Source organism: Penicilliopsis zonata (assembly GCF_001890105.1).
Source record: "Penicilliopsis zonata CBS 506.65 unplaced genomic scaffold ASPZOscaffold_11, whole genome shotgun sequence".
In the NCBI taxonomy this organism is placed as follows: Eukaryota; Fungi; Ascomycota; class Eurotiomycetes; order Eurotiales; family Aspergillaceae; genus Penicilliopsis; species Penicilliopsis zonata.
The window spans coordinates 33,332-52,217 of NW_019208920.1; the positions used below are offsets into that span (position 1 = coordinate 33,332).

The 18,886-nt window shown below is 49.0% G+C and overlaps 6 protein-coding genes across 6 annotated transcripts; 5 read left to right on the forward strand and 1 right to left on the reverse strand.

Moving 5' to 3' along the window:
* Positions 1 to 5: 5 nt before the first annotated feature.
* ASPZODRAFT_2109441 (hypothetical protein) lies at positions 6 to 1,696 on the forward strand (the record flags this gene model as incomplete). Its single annotated transcript, XM_022727725.1, has 3 exons — positions 6 to 260; positions 329 to 845; positions 907 to 1,696. The coding sequence occupies 3 exons, from the start codon at positions 6 to 8 to the stop codon at positions 1,536 to 1,538; spliced, it is 1,404 nt and encodes a 467-aa protein (XP_022579708.1). The 3' UTR covers positions 1,539 to 1,696.
* Positions 1,697 to 2,233: 537 nt separating this feature from the next.
* ASPZODRAFT_152914 (hypothetical protein) lies at positions 2,234 to 3,931 on the forward strand (the record flags this gene model as incomplete). The annotated part of the gene is made up of 2 exons (XM_022725906.1): positions 2,234 to 2,851; positions 2,906 to 3,931. The coding sequence occupies 2 exons, from the start codon at positions 2,234 to 2,236 to the stop codon at positions 3,929 to 3,931; spliced, it is 1,644 nt and encodes a 547-aa protein (XP_022579709.1).
* Positions 3,932 to 5,642: 1,711 nt separating this feature from the next.
* ASPZODRAFT_143848 (hypothetical protein) lies at positions 5,643 to 7,412 on the forward strand (the record flags this gene model as incomplete). Its single annotated transcript, XM_022724951.1, has 8 exons — positions 5,643 to 5,837; positions 5,867 to 6,205; positions 6,259 to 6,353; positions 6,408 to 6,535; positions 6,592 to 6,787; positions 6,837 to 6,954; positions 7,010 to 7,136; positions 7,189 to 7,412. 8 exons carry the CDS (start codon positions 5,643 to 5,645, stop codon positions 7,410 to 7,412), a joined length of 1,422 nt encoding a protein of 473 aa, XP_022579710.1.
* A 1,933-nt stretch (positions 7,413 to 9,345) lies between these two features.
* On the forward strand, positions 9,346 to 10,168 carry ASPZODRAFT_26572 (hypothetical protein). Its single transcript, XM_022728057.1, has 2 exons — positions 9,346 to 9,449; positions 9,515 to 10,168. Exons 1-2 carry the CDS (start codon positions 9,368 to 9,370, stop codon positions 10,099 to 10,101), a joined length of 669 nt encoding a protein of 222 aa, XP_022579711.1. The 5' UTR covers positions 9,346 to 9,367; the 3' UTR covers positions 10,102 to 10,168.
* Positions 10,169 to 10,243: 75 nt separating this feature from the next.
* Positions 10,244 to 12,144, reverse strand: ASPZODRAFT_133830 (hypothetical protein). Its single transcript, XM_022723370.1, has one exon. The coding sequence runs from the start codon at positions 12,038 to 12,040 to the stop codon at positions 10,427 to 10,429; it is 1,614 nt and encodes a 537-aa protein (XP_022579712.1). The 5' UTR covers positions 12,041 to 12,144; the 3' UTR covers positions 10,244 to 10,426.
* Positions 12,145 to 15,086: 2,942 nt separating this feature from the next.
* On the forward strand, positions 15,087 to 17,426 carry ASPZODRAFT_167678 (hypothetical protein). Its single transcript, XM_022726839.1, has 3 exons — positions 15,087 to 15,537; positions 15,600 to 16,216; positions 16,289 to 17,426. The coding sequence occupies exons 1-3, from the start codon at positions 15,278 to 15,280 to the stop codon at positions 17,218 to 17,220; spliced, it is 1,809 nt and encodes a 602-aa protein (XP_022579713.1). The 5' UTR covers positions 15,087 to 15,277; the 3' UTR covers positions 17,221 to 17,426.
* Positions 17,427 to 18,886: the final 1,460 nt, after the last annotated feature.

Sequence of the window (18,886 nt, forward strand, 5' to 3'; positions counted from 1 at the left end):
ATAAGATGGCCGCCATGGCATCCATGGAACACGGCTACAGGCTCAACCTCCCAGGCGTCCAGAACTTCATCGCCGGCCTGGTGCTCTTTGGCACTGTGGGTATCTATGTGGCGATCTCCGCATTAGGAGCTGGAGGCGGCAAGTCGACGTCGGTCGAGATGAACAACATCGTATCCTCCGTCAACTACGGTGTCTTCACCGTGACCGGGTTCTTCGGTGGTTCCATCATCAACCGGTTCGGGCCCCGATGGTCCATCCTGGTGAGTACCAGCATTTCCCCAATCAATGAACAATACACACATCGCTGACCTCTTTGCACCCATCTCAGCTCGGCGCGTTTGGCTACCCATTCTACGTCGCCGGGCTGTTCTACTACGACCGTGTAGGGAACCTGGCCTTCCCCGTGGTGGGAGGAGCAGTGATTGGAGCCACTGCCAGCCAGCTGTGGACGGGCGTCAACTACATCGCCTTTGCCTACGCAGACGAGAACAACAAGGGCCGATTCTACGGCACCCAGGCCGCCATGAAGGCCGCCGGCAACGTGGTCGCCAGCGCCCTGACTCTAGGGCTCACGGCCAACAACCGCAGCAGCTCCGGGGTCCCTACGGCAGTGTATGTCGCCTTCATCTGCATCATGTTGGCCGCCATGGCGCTGGCCGTGCTGGTGGTCAAGCCGGAGAAAGTGCGCCGCAGGGACGGGACCGCCATCGCCATCTTCCACCATGACTCCTTCAAGCAGGAGTTCCAGGCGGTTGCACGGCTTGTCTTTGATCACAAAGCCATGCTCCTTGTTCCCTGCCTGATCGTCGCCGACTTTCAGCTCATTCTGCAGCCGCAGATTAGCGGTAGGGCTTGCTTGCCGTTCACACAGGGCTCGAATCAAGGCCGTGACTGACGCTCCAATAGCCAAGTTCTTCAATACCAGGACTCGCAGTCTGTTGACCTTTGTGGCTGCCATTGTCGAAGTCATCGCCACGTTAGGCTTTGGCCTGCTTCTTGACCACCCGGCATGGCCACGCCGTGTCCGCGCCAAGGTGGGCATTCTTCTCATGTCGCTCCTCATCTTCGGCATCTACAGCGGCGAGGCCGGCTGGCTGTTTCGCGTCATCTCCGCCGCCGAGCTGGCCTCCGAGCCGGCCTACGACTGGACCGATCCGAGCTTTGCCGGCTTCTTCGTCATCTTCGTCGTCTTCAACACGCTCGGTTCCGTCGCCCCCGTCTACATCGCCTGGCTGCTGGCCTCGTTGACCAACGACCCCAAGAAGTCGGCCGCGTACGCGGGCTTGTTGCGATCCGCCATGGCGGCCGGCGTGGCCATCGGGTTTGGCATCGCGAGTGCCGGCGTCACTATTCGGACGCAGTTCGTCATTCAGATTGTCACGCAGTTCTTGGCCATCGGGCCCCAGATCTGGGTGGCCTTTCGATACGTGCGCGACACAAACTATGGATTGGAGGATGATGTGATTATCCCTGAGGAGGTGCTGGAAGGCATTGAGAAAGTCACCATGTCTGCCGTGCCGGAAAAGGGCCTCTCTTGACTCTAGGCGCAGAAACAGCGGCTATACTACGCGCCCAATTCAAACCAAATAGATTGAAGTAATGTGCTATAAACCTGCCATCTTCCAGCCCTACTCTAGGTCATAAATAAGTTGTTATTACTATATCTAGTCTATTAATTTACTATTATACTGTGCTCTATAATATCTTAACACACGCCTAGCTTTTCAGTGAATTACTCTTTACTCTCTGTTATATAGAAATATTAATTCCTGCATTAATTCCTATAATTCCTATACTAATAACTAGGCGATTCCTAGGTAAATCCCTAGATGATTCTTTACCTAATCATCTAGATTAGTATGAATAATTACGAATGTAGGGCAGTAGGTCCAGAGTGGCTGCCAATAGACCTGAGTATATAAATAAGTATATGTCTAGAGCAGGTTTAACTTATAGAGCTCTACTCTATAATATCTTAATTAAAATAATAATAATAATAATAAAGAATAATACTGATTATAGCCCCTGTCTTTGAGCCCCCTCGCGTGGCGAAGGTATCAGGCTCGTCTGTAATATTGAACTATCCTATCTCTAAGTATATGTCGGCTATCTACGCAGTGCCGGATAGAGCGTCGGAGATTCCGCCGAGATAAGATACTGGATAAAGATATTTGAAGGGCCTTGCGACGATTTTATTCTGCGTTTTATTACGTCTATCGCATCAATCATCCAAATGGCATCAACAGACAATTCACCCCCCTCTGTCGTCCTGCCACAAGGCAGACTGCTTGGAACAACCTTGACAGACGCCTTGCCATGTCGCATCACAGCCTTTCTCGGTGTTCCGTATGCGCTGCCCCCCGTAGGAGAGCGTCGGTTCCGGAGGCCGGTCAAGGTGCCAGCTTCCACAGACACTGTAGATGCGTCGCGTTACGGCCCGGCTGCGCCCTGCAAGCAGTTGCTGGCCGGGGTGACAGCGCCGGGAGGCTACGATGAGGATTGCTTGACGGCGAATATCTTCCTTCGCGAGTCGGAGGCGGCGAAATCGCCATCTCCCAAGCCGGTCGCCATAGTCATCCATGGCGGGGCTTTCAATCGCGGAACCTCATCAATGCACAACACAGCAAGCATGGTGGCATGGTCGGAGAAGGACTTCATCGGCGTGTCGTTCAACTACAGACTGGGCGCCCTGGGCTTCCTCCCATCCAGTGTGACCGCCAAAGAGGGAGTTCTCAATCTAGGGCTCCGAGACCAGGTACTGCTCATGGAGTGGGTGCAGGAGAATATCGGCCGTTTTGGAGGAGACCCGGGCAATGTCACCCTGATCGGCCTGTCCGCCGGTGCCCATGCGGTAAGACAGCCTGTTGACTGGCCTGGATGAGATGCTTATTGAATCCCATTCCAGATCGGCCACCATATGATGAGTTTGCGCCAGAACGAGCCGCCGCTTTTCCACCGCGCAGTGATGGAGTCTGGCTCTCCTACGTCCAGGGCTGTGCGGCCGTACAATGCGCCGATCCATGAGCAGCAGTTCAAAGACTTTCTGCAGGAGGCGGGCTGTCCGGCCCACCTGGGCGAGGATGAGATACTCCCGTTCCTTCGCACAGTGAGCAGCAAGACCATCACCGACGCACAGAACCGAGTCTTTGACAAGTACAATCCGTCGCTGGCGTGGGCCTTCCAGCCGGTTATTGACGGGGACATCATCCCCCGGCCGCCAATCGAGACATGGCGCCTGGGTGCCTGGGCAAGAGTCCCCGTCATCACCGGCTTTTCGAGAAATGAAGGGTCCCTGTATGTCAATAAGCAGATGTCGCGCTCGAGCGAGTTCACGGATTTCTTCCGCAACCTGCTCCCCCTGCTGCCAGAATCGGACATCACAGCCATCGACGAGCTGTATCCTGATCCTGCGCAGCACAAGCACTCTCCCTATCAAGAGACCAGGGCTGGTGTAGGGGAGCAGTACAAGAGGCTTGAAGCCGCGTACGCCCACTACGCCTACGTCGCTCCCGCCCGGCAATCCGCAGAGGAGATCGCGGCCGATCACTCGGTGCCGGTCTACGTCTACCAGTGGGCAGCGGTCTCCTCTGTGAATGGCGGCGCCCAGCATGGAGACAACATGCGTTATGAGACGTGTGATCCTGACAAATGGGCAGTGAGTGACTCCCATCAGAAGCTTTCCCAGACCTTTCACGCCTACATCACCAGCTTCATCACCACAGGGAGCCCGGATGGGATCCAAGGCCGGTGCAACGACAGGCCGCGGTGGGAGCCCTACGACAGCCAGAACCCCAAGGCGATGCTCTTTGGGGAGGGCGAGGAGACGCTCGTTGGGGGGGGGGCGGGCATCGCTGCACAATGTGTAGCAGATGAATGGGGGCGTAAGGAATGCGAATTCTGGTGGTCAAGGGTTAAGCTGTCTCAACAATAGTCCAGTTACTGTTTAAACATTGCCATATTCTTCTATCAGAGTGTATTAGCATATAATATCAACATTTAGTATAAAGTAACTATAATATGTGGATAGTAAGGCGAAAGGCAGTAGAGAGTGAGCCACAGATGTGAGATACCAATAGGTAAGATTAAGAATATCAAGCTGGGGGTGGTATAGGAGGCATTCTAGTGATTTATCAGCGTCTAGATACAGTAGGTCGCTTAATTTAGCTAGTATTTATTACTAAATGTCTATAGAAGTATTTCTCTCAAAGGTTCCTATCTATTATGGGTGTTCCTCAGCTTCCTCATGGCATAGCTATAGAATGGTCAGCTCTTAAAGAGCCCCAGGTAGTCTACTGTCGAGCCGTGATAATTATCATGTAGGTGAATCAAGATTTTAGAATGCTTCATCACTAATACTTCTAAACCCTAAACCTGGGACTGCTGTATCATGCCGCCTGGCTGCTCAGTCTCTAGAGCTAGAGTAGCGTCTATCAAGTTACACAAGTCAAGCTTTCTGTCTACATTAGATCTCTCTCTCCAATCATGCGTTTATGGCCAGCTTTTGAAGTGACAATTGCTCCAGGGGTTCAGCCAGGGCATTCCTGTGAGATAGTTCCTAGGATAGCAGTAGTAATAGATGCTATTACGAGTGCTTGATTGATAGGCTACTATAGATCAACAATTATACCCTCCTACTATGCAGAACATCCTGCATCGCCTGCGGAATCTGATTGAACTGGACAACATTTTCCTGATCCCACTGTCAGTCAATCGCATCAGCATTGATCGTTGTCTCGCCCTGAACAGGCTCCCTGGTCACCAGCAACTCATACGCCTTCACCACGATCTCCTTCTTCGACCCTGCCACATCCCATCCATACCAGCTCCCCACAGTGAACAGGCCCTGGCGATCCAATTTGAAGTAGGTCTGCGTCGCGAACCGGTACTGCTTCTGGTACACATGAACCGTCCCACTGTGTGCTTTGAGCGTCACATCCGGATTGTAATTCCTAGCCGCAAAGGACGTCTCGGTAGCGGTGAATTTTTTCTTAGATGCCTGGTACCGGAACTCGCCCAGCCCGTCAAAGACATTGTCGAGGCTGATTGGGGCGTTGCGGTCGATGCTGTCCCCGGACACATCCCGACACACTGTCGTGAAATGCACAGAGCTCTTTTTGTCACTCCCGCCGGCCTGGTCCGAGTATACCTTGACCCATTTATAGCCCAGCAGGCGGAGGTCGGTGATCTGGTATAGTGTTTCCACGCCTGTTCCTCCATGGAGGGTCTTGGAGGCCTGGTTGACCAGGGCGCCTCCGGATTCCACGTTGTAGGTTTCGTAAGGCATGTGTAGATAAAAAAAAGTGATTATTTCGTATAAACTAAAAGAATGGATTGAATTTCCTTATAAACTACACAATAGTGAGGTATTTTCTTCATGGAAAAGATCATGAAGAGCTGAGCAGTGGATACACTATTTATGATGTGTCGTCAGATTCACCTATAGTTGATGGGAGGCATGTCAATCTGGTTCGTGTCGATTGCCGATCAGATGTGATGAAACACCCATTTCACATCTCGCTTTTCAGCTATGGGCCAGCTGAAGATGTGGGCTATATTCCATGGATCATTCCAGGTATTTATACATCATCTTATTAATCGTTTCTATCCAGCTATTCTTCAGTTATTCTATCATCACCATCATCATGGCTGACAATATCCGATTGATTCTCCTTAATTACGAGGCAGGCAAAACAAGCCAATTGGCTGCGTTGATCATGGAGCCATCCATCATCACCGAAAGTCTATCCACCATCCGCCGACAACTCGTAAAGAAGGACGCGATGGACAGAGAATTGTATGGGGGTCCAAGAGATTCACAGAACGAGACTGACAGTGTAGTATGACGAGTTCTTTCTGCACCCAAGAGGGAGCAGAAGTGTCTGATGATACACTGCTCGAGGATTATCTCCTCTGGAATGGACAAAAGAGACCTAAGAAGAAAGAGGACAAGAACCCAACTGGCACTGACAGTACTGAGGGACGCGCTGAAGTAACTACTGAAGGAAATGATCACGCCGCAGGTAAACAAGATGACAAGAAAGATGAGGGAGTCAGTGCTATCACTCCCTCACGACTTGACTATTTCTCTAACATTATATTTCTCAAGCCAACTCTGTTCCATCTCTATATCAAACCAAAGAAGATCTTTGGCGAGATGAATGCGGCCGTCAAAGCCTTTTACGATGGGAAGATGGATCTGTCCTTAGTAAAAATAGAAACATATTTCATATTCAATTTGGTCATGGCTAAAAGAAACAGTCTTCAAAACCTTCCCTGCCTTCCGCCAAGGCAGAGAAATTATCCAGTGCTTATTCTTCCTCCGCGTGGGCTGCGGGCGGCAGTCAAAATACAACGTAAGTATGTTTTCAAGTATCTATGAATATTTATATTGATATCCTATCCAATAGCTACGCTGCCGACATGACTGAGAGAGAGCGGGCAATCGTGATGCGGAATAACAACCTCCTTTGTGGCCAGATCCCTCTGACTGACGATGAAGGGAACATTATTGGTCTCCAGCCTGCTCATGTTCCCGGTATGGAAAATACAGGCCAACTGGTATTTGAAGCTATCCATCTAACTAATCAACAGCCTTTGCAATCAAAAAACGGGTTTTATACGACTACGATCTTCCTGTGTCCGTTAAAGGTGACGTGGATATGGAATTTCGCATTCCTCGATATCAGATCATGGATAGCGCCAATGTCGACGTGATGGAGACACAAGACGCGTTACAAACTTCCATGGCCCTCAGCGGATTCAGTCAGTCGGTAATTCAAGCATCAGCGTAGGTCTTCTCTTCTTCTCTGCTTTATTCATCCCATCTCATGATCTAGAGGAGGAGCTATTGCAGGTGTCAGCGGGGCAGTGAAGTATGGCCAGACGAAACACAACAGCAATGGGGCCGCCAATAGCAAGTTCAATGATAAAAAACAAATGTACATTTCATATGATGTATATACTCTGTCATCTGTGAATCTTTCATCCAGCGATACTGACGTATTGATAGTTCCCCCGCGTCGAGCTCTTCCTCGACGAGGACTCGCTCAAGATCTCCAAAGAATGCCAGGCCGATCTCAACCGCTTGAGAGAACATCGAACAAAGACGGAACTAGAGCGATTCCATAGGAAATACGGTATTGAAGCTTAAACGGCTCTTGATCTCCATGCTAACTGGAACGTTAATAGGCTACTGCTTTGTCCCTCAAGTGCAGCTCGGCGGTCGTCTTTATTCAATCGAAGACTCAGACAACTTCGGTTCTGCCTCGACGGTGGAGAAAACCGCCATGTTCAAGGCTGCCGCGGGGGCATCCATCTCTGGCTATGGCTTCCAGGCCGATGGCTCATGGAGTCGAGAAACGTCCAACAGCGACAAGACAGAGACAACTCTCAAGTTAATAATATACATATAAAAAGTCAAGCTTCACAATATCATTTTATACATAAATCTAGTCTGCTAATCTACAAAACAGCTTTTTTATTTCTACACTTATCATGATCTACTAGTTAAATAATATCTAAGAAATTTATGTATAATTTAGTATGCTTAGGCTGTAGAAGTGCAGGCAGGTTCCTTCTTAAGAGACTCATTAATAGTCTAGCTGTCTATCATGTTGAAGGCGAGGAAAGAATAATAAGGTAACTATAATACAAGTCAGGCATATGGATTAGTACCTGCTTTATAGGTATAGCTACTATTCTCTACGCCAAATTCTCATTATTTACTAGTAGTATATGTGCCAGCACTAGTAATATTAAAGCATGTATATTGTCCTCCCTTGACCGCTGGGAACTTATAGCGTTGCTTTTGTCTCCCAGGCAGATTACGATTGATAGGCAGGGCTTAGCTGGATCTGAATCAGATTACGCGTTTACTAGGAGTGCCTATTAGCTGGCCATTGCCATTCGGGCAGCAATCCTTGCTGGTCGTCTTAGTTACTGCATACGCTGCCCCATCTTCTGGTGAACCCTGCCTTTTCTGATCAGAAGCTGCCAGGGGCACCCAGCCAATAGGCTAATCAAGCTTTCCGGTAGATGGTGTTACAGAGGGAACTACATAAAATATACCCATCTAAGAGCAGTCAACTAGTGTGTAACTAATGATGGTTATATTAGATGGTTATATTACAAAACCTATATCTATTTTCTTTGATATTTGGGTCAAATTATTGGCACTCGCAGGCTCTGTCAGGAAGTATGAATAATTGCTGTAATTTTTCTTGTGTCCCAATTTTGAATCCTTGCCATTCTTACGACAGTGGGATAGAGGGTTTCTTCGATTGTGCCGAAGGCTCTATGTTCCAAGGGAAGTCTTGCTGTTGGTTCCCGTGATATCAATTACACTGCTTAGATCTGTGGCCCCCCTTCTAATGTTGAGGCATATATGCAGGCGGTAGTCTGTTCAATATTAGGCCATTACGCAAGCAAAGAATGGAACAAGGGTTTCTGGATAGGCGATTATCAAGAATTGAACCTTGGCTGCTAGGGCTTCATGTTTCAATTTCCACATAGTGTTTCTGCCTGCCTTTTAGAGGCAATCACTCAGCCACCAAAATGTTAGATTTATGATGACCAAGTACAGCCTTATATTCCAATCTATTCAGACTGTCTCTCTGTTTCAACAAGGCTTCCTCAACTAGCAATGATAATAAGGGACTGATAACCATGACATGAGTAGTAATGGGTAGCATTAGAAGATCTCTCACGTACCTAATATTTCTGCCACTTATATTATTTGGCTAGGCTACATTTTCCCTTGTTTCATAATTCCATTGACCGCAAATCTCGACCATTGATATCTGTTCCAGACACTTCTCCCATTTTTAGAACTATTCTTGGTAGAGTCTCATGACCGAGGAAAAGCTTCAAAGTAATAATCGGGCTGTGGCTGGAGCACTTTTGCCTCCCCCTTGTTCTGAAGATATTCGCTTCTGGCCTAGTGTTCGGTTCGTTTAGCAATCTAAAGTAAAAAAATCCCCGCAACTATCTTATATCTATCCTTTCTTCTATGATATAGATATAGGTACAACCCAAATATCTCCCACACGAGTCTATTTAGGCTACACCATTCGTTTCTGAGAAGTGGTTAAAATACATTGAACTCCATTAGATGAATGAGAGAGTTTGCAAGGTGAGGGATATAGTTGCGATATTTTTTCAATGCGTGGTTGAGCCGCGTCATCCATCATGCAAGGGCCCAACACGGACATGGCTAGAATGTCAACAGTACAAAGGACAACAAGGCAGTATAGATGAATATAAATATGTGTAAAATATCCTTCATAGCTAGAATATCCATCAGTTCTACAGATATCAATCACTATCAATCTTACTTAACCCTCAACTCTTGAGTCTTTACCAATCCATCATGAAGATCGGTAGCATCATTTCCGGCGTTGTCTTGGCCGCCATCGCCTCTACCGCGGTTGCCAGTCCTGTTGCCAGTGGCGGTCAGTTTTCTTTACACTATACTTACTAAATCTATGTGCATAGCTTATAGAAGTAATATGAATAGATCACCATCCTGGCGGAGTGGACACTCAGCAGGGTCATCATGACCATCCCGGAAAGCGAGCCGAACCCTGGGGACACCCAGGCCCCAAGGACCCTGGGAGCCACCCCAAGAGAGGCGATGAGGATCAGAAACATCAAGATCCCCACAGCAAGTCGGGTGGCCATCCTCACAAGCGTGAGGACGAGCATCACCATCCGAAGGGTGGGGAGAGTCCCAGTCATGGACGCCAGCCTGACCACAACCAGGCGAAGCGTGAGGATGAGCATCATCCCCAAGGCGGAGAGGGCCCCAGACATGGGCGTCAGCCTGGTCAGAACCAGGTGAAGCGTGAGGATGAGCATCATCCTCAAGGCGGAGAGGGTCCCAGTCATGGACGCAAGCCTGACCACAACCAGGTGAAGCGTGAGGATGAGCATCATCCCCAAGGCGGAGAGGGCCCCAGTCATGGGCGTCAGCCCAATGAGGGTCAGGGGAAGCGGGACGATGACCACCACCATCACGGTGGGAAACCCGAGCACGGACAGAAGCGTGATGAAGATGAGGAGTCTCATAAGAAGGATCCGAAGCACGACAAGCCTGGACACTAGATAGTTATATTAGCATACTGCTTAAGAACTGCTGATAGATCAATCAATTGGGGATGCCCTTGGAATTTGCCAGATGGTATAAACTGCTTGTCTAATCTCTTTAGTAGGTAGAGGCAAATGACCGTAATGATTTCCATTCAGTCATGTTAATTTCAATATTATTCACGCTATATCACTACTTTAGAGGACACTTAAATACCCCAGTATATGTTGAGACAAAACTACATCACAGGTTGCTGTACACATAATGTATCTTCAAACAGGATATTCTGACCATCTTCTGTAGGCTACTCCACCTGAATCCGGCATCCATCAAGTATTGAATTTAATGAGCCTTGAGAATCTGCATGCGGACGGTTTTGAGAGCAAGAGACCAGATCAGTGTCTTGACAAGATCAAACCGGCCTTCCTCCTTCAACCATGGCAGATAGGTGTGATCCCTCGGCTCCTCTTTATCCAATTGAGTCATCTCACAGCGGCCCTCAGGCCCCAGCTGCATAACCTGCTTCTGCTGCGCGTACGACTCCCAGGGTGCCTTGCCCCAGGCGAACGCCGACCACCACTGGGCCATGGTACGGGCTGTCTGCTGCTGCGAGGGGGGATACATTGCCGCAGTGTTGTTAAACAGGAACAACGAGCAAAGCCCGTGGAAGGGCAGGCCATGCATAGGGCCCGGGTACACCGAGGGCTCCTCGAAGTGGTAGAGGAAGACATCTGCGGTGGTGGAGCGGTCCGCAATGAGTAGGTTGGGGTAGTGATACAGCACCGTTGAAAAGAAATGTCTCATGGCGTCACGGTAGGAGACCGCATCGCCGTCGCATGGGAATTGAAAGGCGTTCAGGAAGCCCTCGATGTTGGAGGGGCCCAAGACGGTCGTGGCCAGCGCGATAAAGTCTTTGAACGGCACCGCCGCGAAGAGGCCGTCAAAGATGATTCCCTCCACGCGCGAGTCACCCAGCATTAGGGCCTTGCATCGCGGGGCCTGGATGGCATCAAGTCCCAGGGGCGGGGGGTAGCAGGTCTCCGCCGGGAGCAGTGCGCCGCCCGCGCCAGGCCCCAGTGGCTCTTCGGTGTAGCTGGCCAGCAGCTGGTCCACGGGGGTCTCACGCAGCCTGCGTACACGGTCGTTGGGGAGCGCATCCGTTATCGCCAGGGTCTCGCAGAGGTCCCCCCAGGCCGTCTCGTACAGCGCCCGGGGGAAGGGCCCTAAGCCCGGGGCGATCCCAGACATACAGACGCCACGGTCGAACAGGGGCTCTTGGGTGAGGAGGTGGAAATACACGCTGGCGCCCCCCGCGCTGACGCCCATCGCCGTGACATTTTCGGGGTTACCGCCAAAGTCGCGGATATGGGCTTGCACCCACTGAAAGGCGTTGCGCTGGTCGACAAATCCGTAGTTCCCGGCAGGGAGGCCGTTTCCATGGCTGCTGTTATCGTCCGCCAGATCCGATGATGCGGCAAACCCCAAAGGGCCCAGCCGGTAGCCGATGTGCACAACCACCAGGGGGTTGCCCGCCGCGATGGCGTGGGCGAGGAAGGCCTCGGGGCGATCGCGCGGCACGGAGTTGCTGCCGAAGCGGAACGCGCCCCCATGGATCCAAACCATGACTGGCAGTGGGCGAGATGTGGCATCGCTGTCTGTCTCCAATGCGGTGGTCGGAACGGCGATGTTCAGGTTGAGACAGGCGAGTTCATCGTCCGGGGGTAAGCCATCGCGGTCCCCCGGGGTGGCCGCCATGTCCCCCGGGGCCTCGGGACAGCGCGGGCCATACCGGCTAGCGTCGAAGGGGCTGCTGAGGGTGTCCAGGGGGGTGCTGTGCTGCCAGCGCTGGGGGGTGGTGGCATACGGAATGCCCCGGAAGACGGCTATGGACGCGTTCTGCTCGCCGACCAGCTCGGCGCCGAGGGAGGGAGCAAAGTGACGATACGTGGGGGTCATTGCATGGATATAGAAGATAACTTTTATTCATATGAATATTATCCTCTGGCCGGCCTATCTCTGGGGGGGAATACTGAGGGCAATATATACCCATAAAGTAATGCATCCCCCGCTTGTTCATAAGATAAACTTCCACGTGGGAGGGGTTGGCATGGCCATATTTAAGCATGAATTATGAGTTGTGCGCACAACTAGTCCCAGATGGGGAAGTGCACTGGCATACTTATCGATTTTATGTATTATTTCGGGGAGAAGGAATTCTGGGCACTGCAGCATTCATCATCAGTGGTGCCAGGGGAACAACAAACCTCGGCAACACTTTTCTCAAGTCGTAGTATTCAATATCTCTCCTCATATCCTACTGAAAAGAGCAATAAACACAATTCCTCTAAGCGAGTAACTCTTAATCTTGTTTAGATGATTGATTTCATAACCCACCATGGATATACGGATATCCCCGCATACGGAATTATTCCGCTTTCAACAGGTCCGTGGATTTTCACAAATCAATAGAGTAAGACTCTCGGAAAAAAGGTGCCCTCCTCGTCATCCTACATATAGTTCTTAAAGACGATGCGCTATTTATAGATCAAACAGAACAGTTTATACTAGCAGAAGCCTTGTTGGGCGGTATATTTCACTTGTTGTTGGGGGTGTGTAATTGCCTATCTCTCGCCGACATGGTGTAGACATAAAATAATAGAGAGCCTGGGAGAAGAAGTGACAGGAGAAGGATCAAATTGCCTAACAAAGGTTGCGAGATTCTTCTTGCGCCTCATCCAGACCCACACAACACACACAATTCATCAAGGTCTTCCATATATCCTATCCATCTATACATTACTGCTGTGAGTGTTGTCGAGCCATTCTGCTAAAAAGGTATTAATACTTAGGACATTGTACCTAGGCTAAATATATATATATATAGAACACAGTTACGAGGATAATAGCCCAAGTTTGAGAATATATGTTGGAGTAGGGCACCCACCCACTAACACCAGATAAAGAGCCTTATATATACTGTAGTATATACTACATAGACCCCTTTGCTGTATCAACTGTATATGAAGTATAGAAATAATCTAGGAAGGGCATACAGAATATCACATGATGGATAAGATAAGATAGATAAGATACTGTTGCGCATGTCGACAGCCCCACAGCGGGATCCCGGCTTTCAACGAGGTAGCCTACAACCTGTTACGGCGTCTCAGGGGTTGCTAGTTCATCTCCATACTCCGTACTCCGTACGGAGTAGACTCCTGAACTGTAGAACCAGGGTCCAAGGCCACATGGAGATATCTTTTGGCACAATGGAACATAGTATAGAAAGATAAGAGTGGTTAATACTTGATATACATTGTGTTAACTCATTTCATGATAATAATTTTATATTGGGTGTGAGTAGCTAGGCTGATAGAGTAATTCAACCCTGATTAAGAGTCAACAGGATAAGATTTGCGCTGAGACGAACACAATCTTATGGAAAACTCTTCTAAGCTCGCCCAGACCACGGAAAATTGAGGAACACAAGAATACTTTCATCCCAGCAGAAGACAAGGTAAAAGCCTTGGTTTGCCACGTTAGGGTTCCCGAGGTTATGAGTGCCGAGCGCCCAAATACGCCACTCGCCCAAGCTTTTACATTAGTGCCATCAGATATAATCATCACATTCTTCACGGCGTTTTCTAGACGTTGGGCAGCTTGTGTAGTTTTGTTAATTGTATTCAAATGTTTGAGCGTATGTATATCTGTATGGTTGGTCGCTATAATATCCCATTCTTTCTCAATCACTCGCCGCCAAGTTGCAACTAGCTGGATCGCTTGGCCCCCCAGAACCCTAGCCCTTAACCTTAATGGGAGAAGTATGTTTTTACTCCGGCGGATTGATCCGAGTGTCGGTGGTGTGGCCAAAAGCAGGTTCAGTCTTTATAGCGTATCCGTGTCTCTTTACAGATTGGCCGGTGGAATGTTCAGCCATTACGCAAATGAAAGCAGGTGGCCGAGTATCAGGTGGAACTGAACTGTAGCCTACTACTGCATCCACAGGGATCTCATGTTCTCTCTCACCAGTTGCCCCCCGGGAGCTGTACTTCATATGGAGTACGTACTCACACATGTAGTAGTCCAAGCTAGAACCAGGATCCTGATCCTGGCTCTGGCAGCCGACGGGCTAGTGTAATTTTTAAAAAAAATAAAGCCGGTCATCTGATTGATAATCTCAGGAAGGAGGAAAAAAAAAAACTCAAAGGATCAGATAATGCAAACTCTTCAATTTTGCAGGTGGAGCCAAGAGTTGGCGCTGAGCCCTGCCGGAATTACTCCGGGTGCCTATAGATGGCCCTGGGGATTCTTGTCAGGGCTCCGAGTCTGGGCCCGAAACTAGCCGATACAAGGGCTTACTGCTAGACCAAGAATTATTTGTGGCCAAGACTAGTAGTAATATACAGGGTGGCTATAATGGTAATTGAGTCGTCGTGGACTTTCTCGGTATGAGGAAATTGGAAGCGCCATGGAGGGCAAAATCCTTCCCCTGCAAATCCCGCAGATAATTCAATCTAATCCATCTAAGGGCCGTATGCTCTAGATTTGACATGGGTCTGCGATAACGATAGCTTGTGGTATACCATATCTGGACTAGTTACTGTCAATAGCAGAACGAGAACTAATCTCTAATTTGTAACCATATTTTAGTCTGTATCCACTACGGATGTCCTGCTTGATCTATCCTCGATCCATATTAATCTTTCAGGACTGAATCACTGTAGATTATAGTAGGGCTGGTGAATTTTTGAATATTGATTTTATTTACGGTAAATTTCAATTGCACCAAATCTTTGATTACTCAGCACAAAATAAGATCTTATTGGATATATTGAATGATTAGGTAACATTCCCCTCCTTGCACGGGATTCTATAATCAGAAATATGGATTATTAATTTGTCACAGAAAAAATAAATTTCCGAGGAACTTTACAAAAATACACCAAACCATATAGCCGACCATGGAGAGAAATATATCCATCATGTCTATACTTTATTACTGAGATTTTTTTTAAGTAATAAGTTGGCGCTAGGAGAGACTAACTGGCTAACCAACTAGCACGATGGAGTCTGAGGCCTTCTTGCCTCATGCTTGTCCGTATTGCCTGGTAATATTGCCCGACCTGGTAGATATAAATCGCCGATCCCTCCCCTGCTGCTGTGTGTTCCTGTGTGCCATCCTCGACAACCAAAATGCCCATCTCTACCAGATTCCACAAGATCGTGGGCAACAAGACGGCCGATACGCCTGAGGCGATCGACGTCCCCGCCCAGCGGGCGGCGGCAGACGACAAGGAGATCGGCCCGGCCCCCATCGTCGTCAATGAGATCCCTGAGATCCCCCCGGACGAGAAGGAGATGAGGCCGGCGACCGATGCTCAGACGGGTGTCCAGAAGATCGAGGCCGTCACGCTGGCCTGGGGAAAGACCTCCCTATACATCATGCTGGTCTTGTATGTCACTATCATCTCTTGCTTTGTACTATCATCATGATTCTAATGCATAATCTTCTCAGAATCTGGCTGCTGAACCTGGTCAACAACTTCCGAGCCACCGTGCTGGTCAGTCTGGCCCCCTACGCGACGAGTTCGTTCCTGGGCCACTCGCTGCTCACCGTCATCACCATCGTGGCCTCGGCCATGGCGGGCGCCGTGTACATCCCCATGGCAAAGGCACTGGATCTTTGGGGCCGTGCCGAGGGCTTCCTCGTCATGATGTGCTTCTCCATTCTGGGCATGATACTGCTGGCCTCGTCCAAGAACCTGGCCACCTACTGCGCCGGCCAGGTCTTCTACGAGATCGGCTTCGCCGGCCTGGGCTTCACCTGGGACGTGCTCGCAGCGGACGTGACCAACCTGCGCAACCGTGGTCTCGGCTTTGCCTTCACCTCCTCCCCGGCCATCATCTCTGCCTTTGCCGGCTCCAAGGCTGCCCAGGACTTCCTTGACTACGTCTCCTGGCGCTGGGGATACGGCTGCTGGGCCATCATCCTGCCTGTGTTTGCCCTGCCCATCTACTTCATGCTCGCCTGGAACCTGCGCAAGGCCGAGAAGAACGGCATCTTCATCCGCGAGAAGAAGCAGTGGAACTTCAACCTCAAGACCATCTGGTGGGTTATCATTGAATTCGACCGTAAGTGCTTGATCTTTCTCCCAACAACGATGAATGTTTGACCAGCCGGGCTGATCTTTCCTCTTACTCTAGTGCCTGGAGTGTTTCTCTTTGCCTCCGGCTTCATCATCTTCCTGCTGCCCTTCACCCTCGCCGCGACGGCCCCCCACGGCTGGGGAACAGGATACATCATCGCCATGATCGTCGTCGGGTTGCTGCTCATCATCGGCTTTGGTGTCTACGAGGGCCTCATCGCCCCCGTGCCCTTCCTCAACTACAAGTTCCTCACTGACCGCACTATCCTGGGCGCCTGTCTGCTCGACATGATCTACCAGATCTCCTATTACTGCTATGCCAGCTATCTCACCTCTTTCCTGCAGGTGGTGTATGAGGTTGATGTGGCCACAGCCGGATACATCAGCAACATCTTCGATGTCGTCTCTTTCGTCTTCCTCTTCCTTGCGGGTTACCTCATCCACCTCACTGGGCGGTTCAAGTGGATTCTCTGGTTCTGTGTGCCCCTGTACATCCTTGGTCTCGGCCTGATGATCCATTTCCGTCAACCAGGCGGGAACATTGGCTATATTGTCATGTGTGAGATCTTCTTCTCAGTTGCCGGCAGTATCTTCATTCTCTGCGTCCAGCTTGCTGTCCTTGCCTCGGTCGATCACCAACATGTCGCGGCTGCTCTCGCCCTGCTCTTCATCATGGGCAGCATGGGTGATTCCATTGGTGCCGCCATCTCCGGTGCCATCTGGACCAACACCTTCCTCAAGCAGCTGGAGAAGAACCTGCCTGCCTCGGCCCAGTCGGATGTTCTGCTCATCTATGAGAGTCTGACGGAGCAGCTTTCTTACCCTGTTGGCACTGCTACTCGTACCGCTATCGTCGAGTCGTACGGGTATGCCCAGACCCGCATGCTCGCCGCGGGCACTGCCGTTATGGTGCTCGGCTTCATCTTTGTCGGCATGATGAAGAACCTCAATGTCAAGAACATGACCCAGACAAAGGGTAATGTCTTGTAGATTATCGCGAGGGCCGGCAGTCAACCCAGTCATTCTCCTCTTACTCCGATACTATGGTGTGCTTAATTAATAGTGCCTATCAATGCCTTGATAGGGCCGTTAGAATTATATTTGATATACTAAAGAGGTGATAGATTTCTAAACATATGCAGATCTGTCTATATTAATATATTTACTCAACTTAATTATAGATAATACCTAAAGAGCATACTTGCACTAATCCATCCTCTATCCATGTAGATCCATTTCTTGATCTTTCTAATGATCTAGCCCTTCAAGACCGATTCTCAGACTCTGGGACGTCCAGGCAGGCTCTCTTCGCCTGGTTGTTAGAGTGAATGTGACTATCATAGCAACACACTCACCTTCTCACAGATGGCACATTATCAGCGTCATTTCTAAGTGATAGAAACATCTAGCTGTAGGATCCTACAACAGACACTAGAGAGCAGCCCTTAAATATCCCTATTGACTTAGACCTGATGAGCATCTCCTTTTTATAAGGACAATGATTGCTGTGGTGGGTAAAATAAAGACTATTTATATCTAGAATTAAAAGAAGGGTTCCTAATGAGATAGTGAGTCTAAGGATATTAAAGATATATAAAATGAGTTTGTTATCTTACTATAGCATTCATAAATAGACCCCACATCCTTGTTCAGGACACAATGGTAAATAAGGAACGGCAGGACAGCAGCATCCCTTCTACTGCGTTCTCCCCAACGGCAGTACTAGGGTTTAACTGCACTTCAGATGTATTGAATGAGGTGGCGATCTCTAGCTATTGCGCTTTATGCAGATCGCAATACGTTTGCTGCATCCTGAAACAATGGCCTGATAGCCTGGACAGAACTAATAGATTGGCGTCGACAGATGATCCCACCAAGGTGTAGGTGAGATAGCAGCTATCGCCTGCGGTTTAGGCAAGAATCTTATTATTTTTTATATAGGGTCAAGGTGCAGCTCTGATCATCACTGTATGTAAACTCTAAACTGAAAATAAAAAATGGGGCAGGGTAAGATGCCTGATTCTTCACCATTAGTCAACTATGTTATACTGGTAGATGTCTTCATTGAGTGGCGCTTTTATTTTGTAACTATAAGAATAACCCAGGTTTATACTCCTACTCTGATGTCTGGTTGGTGGACATGGCCAGCCAAGACACGAAGGAAGAGTCAGAAGTTCTTATTTACACTGCTCTAGTATTCCATATAAAAGTAAGGTGTCATTAAATTAACATCCATTGAAATAATGCTACAAATGAATAGTAAGAATGCCAATAACATACTGGTATTCAATAGCAGATTCTTGATAAAGTAGATATTTGACTAGGCTTAATTCAAGAACTATAAGAAGTAAAGTCTTCTACTCGCCCCTACATCCTCTAGATACCATGATAACCATACAATATACTATATAATAACTGTATCCATGCGCCTGTACTACATATCTTTTGTCGCAGACAACGCAGACAAAACTGGCGTCGGGTAGTAATTATCCTCATAGTGAGGGATATGTTGTATACTAGTAAGTGGTGGTGGTAACTTAGAAACATAGTACCGGGACACAACTTTACAGTATCAGGAATCTCTAGATCAAAAATAGATTCTTAACAGTGGCCTCACCTTTTATATCACTGCCAGATGTTTAGCAAGATACTACAT

Bases quoted from the DNA above. Each gene is read 5' to 3' on its own strand.
- ASPZODRAFT_26572 (XM_022728057.1), top strand. From the start codon at position 9,368: ATGAAGATCGGTAGCATCATTTCCGGCGTTGTCTTGGCCGCCATCGCC. The intron at 9,450-9,514 runs GTCAGTTTTCTT...TAATATGAATAG, and splicing joins CAGTCCTGTTGCCAGTGGCG to ATCACCATCCTGGCGGAGTG.
- ASPZODRAFT_133830 (XM_022723370.1), bottom strand. From the start codon at position 12,040: ATGACCCCCACGTATCGTCACTTTGCTCCCTCCCTCGGCGCCGAGCTG.
- ASPZODRAFT_167678 (XM_022726839.1), top strand. From the start codon at position 15,278: ATGCCCATCTCTACCAGATTCCACAAGATCGTGGGCAACAAGACGGCC. The intron at 15,538-15,599 runs GTATGTCACTAT...TAATCTTCTCAG, and splicing joins CTATACATCATGCTGGTCTT to AATCTGGCTGCTGAACCTGG. The intron at 16,217-16,288 runs GTAAGTGCTTGA...CTCTTACTCTAG, and splicing joins GGTTATCATTGAATTCGACC to TGCCTGGAGTGTTTCTCTTT.